Source organism: Acipenser ruthenus, chromosome 9, assembly GCF_902713425.1.
Source record: "Acipenser ruthenus chromosome 9, fAciRut3.2 maternal haplotype, whole genome shotgun sequence".
In the NCBI taxonomy this organism is placed as follows: Eukaryota; Metazoa; Chordata; class Actinopteri; order Acipenseriformes; family Acipenseridae; genus Acipenser; species Acipenser ruthenus.
This window is the reverse complement of record NC_081197.1, coordinates 14,122,746-14,135,533: the sequence shown is the minus strand read 5'-3', so window position 1 is coordinate 14,135,533 and position 12,788 is coordinate 14,122,746. Positions and strand designations below refer to the sequence as shown.

The following is a 12,788-nucleotide window of genomic DNA, read 5'->3' as shown; positions in this document are numbered from 1 at the left end:
TTCAAGTGTTACAATACAAGTCATACAATAAGAGCAAGAAATACAATAATTTTTTTCAAGTGTGACAAACCACAATTCAATAATAGAGCAGATAATAGTGAAAGTTACATCAGGATATGATTAAATAGTGATAGTTACATCAGGATATGATTAAGTACAAAATACTACAGGTTAAACACTTGGCAGATTACAATATTCTGAAGTACAGGATTAAATGTAGTAAAATAGGGGGCAGATAAGAGCAAAATAAAGCATATTTAAATGAAGGGTGATAGTGTCCCAGGATACAACAGAGGAGTTCTACAGGTGCTGTTTGAAGAGGTGAGTCTTAAGGAGGCGCCGGAATGTGGTCAGGGACTGGGCAGTCCTGAGTTTATATAAGGAGTTTGTTAATATAACTTATAGTTAGTTAAATAGGTAATGTGGGGGTTGTGGGTTCCATTGAGGAATGCAGTGCTGAGACACTTTTGTCAAGGCACTGGTAGGAATGAAGAAATGAATTAATTAGAAGCAAGGCAAAGTTAATTATTGGAGTACTCTGTTTCACTGTCAAACATCTTATCAGAAAATGATACATACAATTTCAGTTTTTCCGATAGTGCCAGGGTCAACTTTTTCATCTGAGGTCTCTGGATAAGAGCGGCATGGATTAAAAATTATTTCAGGAACCCTACAGATAAATATTATTGAACACTTCCCAATGGCCCTGTGTGCTGTGACTAAATTTGCCAAATAAATGTAATAGAGTTTAAAAATGTGTCTCAATTTATTTTCACTTCCAAAAATGCTATTTTAAACATCTCTACTGTTATGAGTTTACATGTTTGCCCATTAGTTTTAATAAATAAGTCACATGTACTGAGGCTGTTTATCCACTTGAGTAACACATGACATAGGTCACACAATCACACATACATTATAATAACAAGTCACAAGTAAAAGCATACCCTGTTCCCAGAATGAGCTTGTTGTATGGTGGCATGGTGGTAAAATCAGTTACCCACTTTGGTTTTCTGTTTGTTGGTCTGTCCTGCAGAAAAAGAAAATAAAAACCTGAATATCTTTAATGAAAATGCATATCTGAAAGAGTACAACGTATTTCCAGTTCCAAATTACATAAACTAGAACTATGTATTCCAGTATTTGTAGCTATTACCTTATATATACAACTTCATAGTATCTACACTGGTTGCTAAATAAGCCTTATGATAATAAATATGCACATACATATAGGAACCAAGTGTTTACCTAACTCACTAACTGTACAAAAGTGTATCCATATTGGATCAATGTTGAAAACGAGTGTACCAGTATGACAATGACCTCTGTGACTTATTTATTTCGTGGGATATGGATGGTGCATAATGAATGGACATGCCTAGCGTTGTGTGGCTGCTGATAATTAACCCAACATCAGTATTAAAGTCTGCAATTCAAATAAAACAATGTCATTAATGTTACTTGTAGTACACTGCCATTTCCTATGTAGGCCTCACATTAAGGCTATTGAGAGAAGCGTTTGAATTAGGACCTCTTTCCTTACTTCTGTTTCCTAGGGTCCTTCGATGACCTTATAAATTAGTTATTTAGTCAAAGACTCCCAGCCTGCCTTTAAACCATCTTACACTCTGTTCCTGCTTTTTAACTAACCAGTTGCTACCCTATAATAAATGGGTCACTGAGGCCCTTTGAAAATCAATGGATTCAATATCCAGTCTGAACCTACATCGCACTGATGATGCAATTGACCTCAGGAATAACAAGTTAAGTAGGTGCTCTTATATTACTTCAAAATATTCTGTTTTAAAAACAAAGCACCTGTTTGCATGATGTGGATTTCTTTAGCACCCATGGGGCATCAGACCTTCACAAGAAATAAGCTTTAAAGAATGTAATTAACTTTAATGGACTATGATTTAAAAATGTAACCTTTGCATTGATTTGTTTGTTTCCTGTCAATGAAGTGCCTTGCTGGATCTGACAGCATTCATGGCTGTGACAGAGCTGCACTGAAACTGGGATGAAGACAGTAAAGTATGTTATGGTGTTCACCAGGAAACAGTGCTATCACTGTTGTAAGACATGATAGCTTTCTCCCATACTTCTTATAAAAACAGGAAATTAACCCTACGGCAGTGGTTCCCAAACTGGGGTCTTGTGACCCTTGGGGGCAGCTATATGGTTTCAGGGGAGCACATACAGAAATATTTTCTCCCAAAAGACCCTGAAACATGACAAAGCAATGTTCCTCCAGGCTAGGTGATCATTTTGTTTACATGAATGCTGCTGTTAGGAGCGTGGGGTGATTTAGAATGTAACACATACAATCTTGACATCAGTTCTATGATACATTTAGAATTTCTATTTCAAATTTACTGTGTTACCATACAACAAAAGATGGTGCTTTTAGAAGAACATTTCATTTTTTTTGGATTCATTGGGTGGGAGTCCTCAGTCAGTATTCCTAATTTCATGGAAAACAATGCTCCATACAATGCTCCATACTCCTCCCCTGATAGGCAACCCTTTTAACGAGTTGTCATTGTTCACTGCTGTTGGCTGTATACTTACAAAGACAGTCTTGCTTCTTTTTAGCTTTAGCTGGGGACACCAGTAGTTGATGTTCCCGTCCTCTCTTACAGTTATAAATGTGTTGTCAGGTGTTGAGCGGATATTGAGAACAGGGTCCCCATGAGATATTTCTCTTATAGTCGCAGGAACTGCAAAGGTGATCTCTTTCTTCCGGGTGTCAGACTCTTCCTTCTCTGCATACTCCAACTGCATGTACGTGCAAAACTCATTCTGTTAGGGGACAGCAGTAGATATTTCAGTCATGACTAGCAATGTGAATCAGCAAGCTATGAATACAGGGTGTTTTAGAAGTCTGGAATCAAATCAATTAGAAAATCATCGACAAATGTAAATGTAAACCAAATCCATAAAGAAGCACAATATAGGGAACAGCTCAAGCAATGAAAAATTAAAACTAACATTAAGAAATTGTGTAATTAAATGTGTTAATACTGCCATCTTTCAGTATGCAATACAAAATGTATGTAAGTATGCTGTTTATGCAACAAAAAAACAAAAAAAAATCAGTATTGTACTGAATGAAATTAGTGACTGATGTTTCTAAGTTTAATTTAAGTTTAGTGAATGACAACTGTAGAGAATCACATTTAAATTCAACACACATAATTTGCAGTAATCGTTTTAAATCGCATCTTGTAGTCTTTTTTCTGTAATTTAAAATAGAAAATTAGCTAAACTATAAACAAACATGTTTAAAATTAACAGAAAATATGTTTTAAATAAAATCTTTTGATCTTTTAAATGGAATCTTACCCACTGAATTTTGCCCTTTGCAGAATAATCAATCTTCTTAAACAACTCTTCTATTTGCTCATCACTCTAATAATCAAAAAAGAATATCACATGATGACATAATATTAACATAATATATACATTTTTCAACTGTGAAGGGCAATTTTATTTTGGAGGTTCCTCAGAATAATATTACAAGTGATAAAGTTACTTTATAAAATGCATATAAAAATAAGTGTGTCACAATAAATACCTTTCTTATGATTACATTCACAGCCCTTTCTCAGAGTCTATCTCCATTACCTTCTGTTCAGCATTCCTCTTTCCCACTGTAGCCATCATTCGTGACTTTTATTCTTTCTAATAAAGCAGTTGATATCCCATGCATTAAAAAGCTCTGGAACCGTGATTCCCAAATACAATACCAGCTGAGGAGTTTGAATGGTTGGTATGAGCAACGGCAGAGGTAGGAGTACAGGAGAAGTTTTTGTTCTGCTTTTGTTGTGTAAGCCAGTCAATCAGTGCTTTCAAAGTAATAGATATTGAATGGCTTAAATTCCAAGGTTATGGTCACAGTACTGGGCTGTCATTTGGTCTACCCCCTGCCTAAAGTCAGCTACTAGCCAAATATAAGAAGGCTTGATTAAAACCATTATCCGACCCAGTGCAGTATGCTGTAAAAATGTCAAATTTGAGTACAGGTTTATAGTTTGTCTGCTCTGGCAAATAACATTCCCATGACCTAAAGTTATATTTGTTGGCATTTTGCTACTGTTTCCAACACGTACAGTCCCACGTAGTCCTAAGCATTTCTTAACGATTCTCTTGAAGTGGACCTCATCCAAAGATCTCCTGCCATTCTTTTCAAATTCCTAAAGCACAGGGAGGCAAGCGGTGCACTCGTTAAAACTGCTCCATTGAGATGAACAGTGAAAAAAAAGCATTGAAAAACAGGAGTGTACACTGATGGTTAATAGCACAGGGGATCCACATTGGTTGTTAAACTTAACAAGTAAGTACCTTTTCTTGTCTTGGTTTTATTTTAATTGAATTCCCAAATGTCCTGCAAACAGCTTAGATTACACATGAAATTAACATCCAAATGCAGCTTTGCACAAGCAATATTTACTATTTTTAAAGTTAATTTTTGACACCAAATTATTTGTTTTAATTACTTATTTAAAAGAGAACAAGTTACCTCGGTGGATAACAGTAAATTAACTCTAATCAAACGTAGGATAGTAAAGGGTTAGGGTTATAGCTTAAATGGTCTCTTTTTGTTATTTTTGTATATATCGCACATCTCTCACATGGCTAACTCATTTTTCCTTTTTTGAAATAAACAGTCTACATTATTATGGGGTTGCTGTAATTCAGAGTGTAGCAATACTAAGCAATACCTAGCCCAAGGTTCAGGCAGAGAATGATTATTCCATACTTCCATTGCCCTGCAGGGACGAGTCTCTTACTGACTCAACTGTGCCTTTTCCTTTGATATAAGCAAAACATGAAAACATGTACCTCAAAAGCCGCCTTGAGTTTCTCAAGATTTCCAAGTGATACTCTCTCTTCAATCTGTTGAAAACAAAAATGTGTTATTAAAATTCTATTTTTACATGTGCACCTCAGTATTCTTTGAGCTCATCCAGTCGTTTGGATCTCAACTTCTTCTTATCTTATAACACCTACATGCATGCTGTTCAAGGAGGCAGACATTCAAATAAATCACAAGCACAATGAAAAAAAAAATCATGTTGACAGGGAATATTTTCTACAACTCAATGCCAGTTTTCATTTTGCAAAACAACCACACTCAAATCCAACACTTTGTGCAATCTTTAACTCACCAGCCAGTTAGTAAACTCTGAGCGCTACAAGGCAAAGGTAAAAACCTGCATGAATACAAATACAACTTTTTCTCCTTTCCTCCTTGACCAATAGCACATTTCTGCTAGTCACTATTGCAGAAATTCATATTAGGGGCTCAAATGAAGAACAGAAATTCCAGTATTCATTAGCAGCTTATGGTTATACAGTATTTTAAAATGGGCTAATTATATGTTCAGGAATACAATTTAGTAAGCAAGGGGTTTGAATAGGGTTAAAGGGCAAACAATAACCAACCCTGATCATTTTGCATCACTAGAAAATTAATGTTGCTGTAATACTGAAGTAACAGTCAAATTCTTCAGTGTTATCAAAATACCTTATTGAAATGTGTGTCAAAGGAGTTCTTCTAGAAAATGTAGTTTTGTGGTACCAGTGCACTTGTGATATTTGAGTCGACGATGATATATTATCATGATATTTAGTGAGCGAGGGTTCTGAATTAGTTAAAAATAAGCAACAAATAAGCACAATAAATATCATCACGAGCACCAGACTAATGGGATTCTCACTTTGTTTTTACACAGTAATAACAGAGCCCTGCTAAATGTATTCAAAGTTTCAAGAAAATGCACCTAAGCTGATACCAATGACATCACTTGGATATCTTTGGCTCCCTAGCAACAAGAAGCCCTGGCGGCCCTTTAAACATGTATTAATAAATTACAAGGGATAAACATTAGTCATGCTTTGGCATGAAAATTAATTTGACTAATATTTATAGACTGCAGATGACATTTTTAATAATAAACTTCCTTCATGTTATGAAAAGATAATGCTTTTCTCTTCAGGTTACAAGTGGGAATTGAAGGCAAAGAACATTTCTTTCACAGACATCAAAACATAAGACATCGACTTAAAACATGTAAAAAATATCTGAAACACAACAACATCAAACTGAAAGAATCTGCTAACTTCATATGATGTAACACTGCTAGCTGGTATTCAGAACATCATAACAGCTGATTGCATATTATAATACTGCATTGACGTACTCAACGTAAAAAATATACATTTACAATTAAATGCATTTTCTCTTGCATGATTATTATTTAATTTGAGGTTATCTTCTTCCTCCAAAAAATGTTTTCTAGTTTTTTGTCACAAAATTTTTTTTTATAAAAAATATAAAAAAAATATATATAGGACTAGGTTTGATAAAGGTCCCGTAGCACTGTATGCAAACTTAGTCCCAGCTGTACAAAACAAAAACTGTATTTGCAACTGGATTAGTCTGTCAGAACAGCAACTTTGTTCATCAGTCCATTAACTGTTGCACAAATTTATACCAAACATTAAAAAAACTGAACTACGAACAATTCATATCATAATCTATATAGCCAAGCATGATAGCACCATATTATCTTTAAATGTAAAAACTGTACCTGCATATCCTTTATACTTAGCATTTTGAATAAGAATATTCCGTTTTGACTCCTAGTGGAATACACACCTGCCTAAAGTCCTGCTGGTTTTAACCATCTCATTAATAATGAACTTAAAATAACAATAGTTCTTCTGCAGCGGTAACACATTTCAGATTTGTGATGACTGAAAGTGATGAGATGTGATGGAGTGATGGCTTTATTGTGTCAGGCCATCGCAATGCTCAGAGTGGCTATCCAGTTTCTTAGTGACGAGACAACAGAAGAGAATGAAACAAAAAAATAAATAAATGAAAGCAGTATCTTTAGTCAGGGCATTAAAGTTCATTAAGACAACAATTGGTTAAAGGTGTAGTACATAGGCTTGGTAACAGTCTTGCTGTGAGTGGGCCGCCACCTTTGGGAACCTCCTGGGTTAATTGACTTCCCTTAACCGGCTTGGAGTAACAGGCAGAACCAGGGAGGAAAAGGTGGGGAGCAGGGGTACAGCTTTTTTTTATATATATAAATATCTTTTCAATAACTTGACCCCCCTTTTTTTGCACTCAATTTGGAATGCCCAATTTGAGTGCCACAAACTTCCAATGGAGTTACTTCTCAGTGCTCCAACCTGCTTAATGAACTTCTGTTCCCACATCACAGTGTGCCTTGTGACTATAAATAGATGTAAGGGTATGACATCATGTCAGTCTTAGCACCTCCGTGAGAAACTAATTTTTAAAAAAATATCTGAATGGAAATCCAATTTCTTGTCGGTAGTTATGAATTTACTTCCAATGGCAGCTGTAGGCAGAGTGGCACATTAGCCCTAAATACTGAATTACGTGACGTACGCCTCGGCCCCAGCAGTTAATGGCTAACAAATCCAACATGGCTGAGTTGTTTGTCATGCCTATTGGTTACAGTATATGGTAAAATGTCTCTCAGGCCTTGTAGATTCTTGGTTGAAATGTTTAAAGGCTCGACCATCTACTCAGCTGCCTGTATCATGTTTCCAGCATTTCATGGGTTTTTTTACTGGAGCAATCTAGGTAAAGTACCTTGCTCAAGGGTACAGCAACAGTGTCCCCCCACCTGGGATTTAACCCACGACCCTCCTGGTCGAGTCCAGAGCCCTAACCACTACTCTACACTTACACTCCCATGCCATCCTTTTGAACAAATATTTAGATTTTCTTCCTAATGTGGGTTTCTTTTCTTTTTTTTACGTATTAAAAAAGATAATTTTTTATTGGTAATATTTTTTATGTCAATGTTCTGTGGGGCAGATATTTTAGATACCCAGCCTTTCAACATTTCTGGGTTAGCATATTGAATACTTAATATAAAACAATACCTCAAGCACCTTTTTAACAATTGCAGTAAAATAGAAGGTATTTACAAAGCATAAAAGAAAAGAGCCTATTAATTTAAAGGACTCAACTAATGTATAATAGTAACACCTTAGCAAAATACTGAGCAAAAAAAAAAGCAGCTTTGTTATTTATAAATCTTCCGCAAGTAACCAATTAACACCTAACTGCACTGTCCAGCCCTCTATGTAAAGAACACTTTCATTGTCTAAATGAAATACAGCCCAGACATGTTCAAAGTGGAATGAAAATAAATACATAAATTAATCAATAAATTGCACCACAGACATGCACAAGGGAATGAGTGTTACCATTAAAACCTTACAAAGCTTACAAAAGAATGCATTACTACAAAGTCACTTGGTCACTCTATACTGTTGCCATGAAAAACAAAAAACAAAAACATTAAACACAGAGGATTAAAACCTGGTGGCAGGTAACAGCAGACAATGGGCAAGATAAATCCAGGACTGACCCCATGCTGAATTGCTCAATAAAGCCTCTGTTCGTCATAGGTAGGTGTTGTATGTTGTTTGTCTTTTTGTTCTTGCTGGTGTCACTGAGTTTCAAGTGTCTAGTGGATCAACCTCAATGAATGTCTTCTAATTTAGTCATTTTAACTAGGCTATGGGGATTTCAGTAAATGGCAGCTTGAAAAGCGTTTCATGGCAAGACAGTGAAATGTGAAGGACGTATAAATCTAGGAGTTACCACAGGTGGGTGTTGGGGATGATGTCACTAATGCATCAATGACCATGACTGACCTTGTCATGTGACTAAAATGCATTGGTGGCACCTTGTATAATCCTCCTAACACAGACACAGTGTAGGATTAGTGTTATTGAAATAAAAACTCTGCAAGTCACTGTTATACTGGACAGCAGAGCAGTCCATGTTCTGTGGCTGAAAAAGCCATACCAATTACCAGTTTTTAAAGAGCTATACAGTTATAGAGTATTTATTATACTCTCAGTAGTCCTGTTACCTATAAAATGAGACCTGGGAAGTTTATATTTACAATATTATTTACAGTAGCTGGCACAAGGCCGTTAAACTTGCTTTTATGTTTCTTACGTGTCTTGCATTTTTCTGTATGCTTTATATATGGGTGTTATAGTTGCTTTACTTTTAATATGCTTGGTCATAAACTGAACCCTGGCAGTAATATCCTGACATTATTGGCTTGTTAAGTTACTTGGAAACCCACTGTACTTTCAATTCAGCTGTAAATATGTCACTAAGCATTTTGCCAGTACTAAAAATCAACCTTCTAATTTTGAAAATTAGGGCTTATTTCAGAGGGGGCATTTTTTTAAAAGAAAACAAAAGCTAAAATGTGTTTGCGCTGCACAATAAATGCATTTCAACTTTTCTTTTCTTTTTAAAAATGCCACTTCTGAAACTCAAACTTTGTTTCTAGTTTGGTAAAATGAACAAATGTTTTTTTTTTCTCCTTTAAAAAAATAGGAATTAATTAAAGACGTTTTTTTTTTTAAATGGCCCCTTAACTTTTCATACCTTTAATTTTCGGAGACTTCTTGTAGGATCCGCAGATCGGAGGATATTTTCATTGTCTGCTACGTTCTGAGCGAGGCTAATGGAATGGCGTCTGTGCTGCTGCTTCAGTAACTCCTTTTCCAGCCATTCTGGAGGCTGTTCGCTTTTCTGCGATTCCTCCCACTGAAAGTGCCAATGGACAGCATCAGACCGGGAGCCAGCTACTGAAGTCTTTGCACGGCGCCGGAGTGAACCAGGTTTTTCAGTTGCTGGCCTTATCGCCTCTAAAATGCTGCAAAACACAGGTGACAAACAAATACAATCATTATTCATTTATTATAATTAAGTCCTTCTCAGCCAAATATTCTTTTAAAATGCAACTTAAAATGTGTATATCTTGTTTCTTTTTTAATTTGCCCTCACTTGGAGTTTATAGCTCTCCTTGTCCACCACGAGTCATATCCTGTATCATAAGAGACAAGGTCAACTGTACATATTGGGGTCTACTTTAATCATAGCAGTGGTATTTGCCAATATACAAAGTATAAACCTGTTGTTTCACAGACCTCATTGCTCTGTAAACTGAAAGAATGGAACAAGATGACAAAATGTTACAGCTTATGTCTTCTTCATAAATGTTAAGAAGGCAGCAGTCAAAACGTGTGTCTACTTGATTCAGTTTCCTCTAGTTTCACCTCAGAAATTAAAACAAAAAGAGTAAATAAAAGGCTATTCTGTATATGGGAGGAATATACTGTTTGTTGAATATCAAAATAAATGTTCGACTTTTGTTGATGTTTTTTATAGTGTAGGTTGCTACACAGTACACAATATTAACTGCAGTGTTATTGTATGGAAATCACATAGTTCCTGGGCAACAGATGATGAGCTTTGAAGACCTGGAATAACCCCACTGTTATGCTAGTGAAGATTGCTTCCTTCTTTCTCAACACCACGTTTTGTTCACAACCTCCTTCAAACACAACACTTTCAACTAAAGGCCCATTTTCCTTTAAAAAGCATCTATATAAAACCATAAATAAATGAATAAATAACAAGAAGCATATAAAAAAGTACCTGAATGTCTAAACAATCAAAGTTGTTTAAAAATGTAATCCTTTCAGTCCTTTCAATAATCCTGTTTTATTAATGCAGTAATGTAAGCATATGCTTTCTTGTAATTGGTAAGGCAATATGGTGAGAGTTTTAGACTCCTTAGACCTGCCAGCTTAAATTTCCAATTCAATTACATACCTGCAAACAAGATTGCCCAAGGAGTCTTGGGTTTGAATCCGGCTTCTATCAGTGAGTGCATGATTATCCATCCAAAATATGTACATTAGCTACATGTGCAGTAGTTACTGTATACTGTGGTTAATATTTATTTCATGCACTTTGCACATAATTACGTGATTGTGAGAATGGAACTCTACACATATATAACATGTGTTCAACATTCATGTTTTTTTTTCACATTCATATTTTATTGTAGGCAAATTCTAATGTGACAATGGTATAAGTACAGTGGAGCTACAATGTAGTAATGTGCCTGTATTTTGAAATGTATCCAAAATATTTATTTCCCTATTAAATGGTAGCACCAGCTGCATATTTATTATAAAACCAAATGGTCAAAAAATGGAGATGATGTAAAACTGTCACAATGGTTAAACTAGCTCTACTGGATAAGTTCGGTTTTGAATAGGCTCAATTAAAATCCACAATGATATGACCCATTGATAGAATGGTAGCATTTGTATTTTAAAACACCATATCACAGTAGTCCAATGCACAGTGCTGGAATCCATTGCTGTACAGTGATACCATATCATTTCAGTACAAGAGGGGTATGATGCCAGCACCACTGTGCAATACTTGTTACAAATCCATTGTATGGACATTGCTGGTAATACTGTGATCTGCTAATGGTTCTGCTAGGGTTTCTTTAAGGCAATACAACTGCCACCATGTTATCCCCAAATTTAGTTTTTTTCTCAAGAGAGGTCTGGTAGCTACCATACTAAATAACACTGCCTAATAACATTTTATATAAGAACAGCTGGATTTGGGCTCAGAATCAAACTGCTTTCTAACTGCAAAGTTTTATAATGTTAATTTTCTCAGGGCAAAAGCAGCAGGAAGCTCATAGGTACGCCAAGTTCTCTTTTATTGTGATTTTATCTGTTTCTTAAATAAATATTTCTGGTGCTAAGCATACACAATTGGCCCTCCAGTATCATAAAATGCTCCACAGTCAATGCCCCTTCCATGCAATACTGTGACCAGCTGGTCCCCTGACAACAGTAAACAATCTCCAAACAACATTGATTTAACTCAACCCTCATATTAGACAAACAACCAACAGCTTTTCCTGAACATTAAAAAACATGCAAAAAAACAAAACAAAAGGTAAGCAAATACATAACCAATACAAGACTAACATGTTAAGCATTTAGTTTACATACATACTTAGCTTTTCAAATTCAGTCACAAATTGCTTTTTTCTGTTTGAAATGTAATTAAATAAAAGTTATGTTGCCAGTGCACTGTACCTGGTAATGTGGTAGGTTTCTAACTTTCCAGAGGCTGAGCTGGGACGCAGTTTCTTTCCCAGTGGCATGGCTGAAAGATAGCTTGCTTGACAGTGTTATAAAACACTCTGCATTGTACTTTAATTCTTCTTCATACAGTTTTCAGAGACCCATTCCTGTAGAAGTTTCTCACTGTTGCATTTGGTTCTCTTCCAGACTCTGTTTCTCTCTCCTATGCGTACGGACACCTTCAGCATACACTGTTGCTGTTTGTTGTGAGCTCATGTTACCTGCTAGTCTAATTCTAGCATTACAACTAAAGGTGACAGGGGAGACTTAAGCTTCCAACTGCAGCAAATCATTTATTTAAGAGTTTGCATAAAGCAATAAACAGCTTATATATATGCTTCTATCCGTCTTTATATCTCTGTGTTTGTCTGTCTGTCTGTCTTCTGTGTTTATAATCTATGTATTCATCTATAATCTATGTGAAAGGCACTCATAAAAAAATGATTCACTCATGGAAAGAAAACCATAAGGAAATTAAAATGTGAAAAACACCTGTCAGTGTTTTTAAAATATGGACTTTGTTCTTCATGGTGTAGTACTTTTTTATGACGGGGTAGAGAGGTGCCTTTTAATTCCTGAAGAAGCACACTTTTAATTTCCAAAGAGCACTAAAGCTAACAATACGTTTTTATGATTTCAGTCATTCCACAATTATGTTTTTCTTCGTATTTAAAAAAAATGTTTTTATGGACACAGTGAAAGCAATTTCCTATTTTTGGCAAACTGTTGCTTTGTATTTTATA

At 35.6% G+C, this 12,788-nt stretch overlaps 1 protein-coding gene across 1 annotated transcript in view; it reads right to left on the bottom strand.

Moving 5' to 3' along the window:
- Positions 1–12,656, bottom strand: part of LOC117406251 (WD repeat-containing protein 64-like) — a 27,950-nt gene extending 15,294 nt beyond the window's left edge. The window contains exons 1-7 of the mRNA XM_034010191.3: positions 11,998–12,656; positions 9,467–9,737; positions 4,846–4,899; positions 4,113–4,196; positions 3,346–3,411; positions 2,572–2,802; positions 948–1,030 (exon numbers count right to left, since the gene is read on the bottom strand). Coding sequence (XP_033866082.3) covers positions 948–1,030; positions 2,572–2,802; positions 3,346–3,411; positions 4,113–4,196; positions 4,846–4,899; positions 9,467–9,737; positions 11,998–12,065 — 857 coding nt within the window. The 5' untranslated portion in view covers positions 12,066–12,656. The remainder of the gene's footprint in view (positions 1–947; positions 1,031–2,571; positions 2,803–3,345; positions 3,412–4,112; positions 4,197–4,845; positions 4,900–9,466; positions 9,738–11,997) is intronic.
- Between the last annotated feature and the right edge of the window lie 132 nt (positions 12,657–12,788).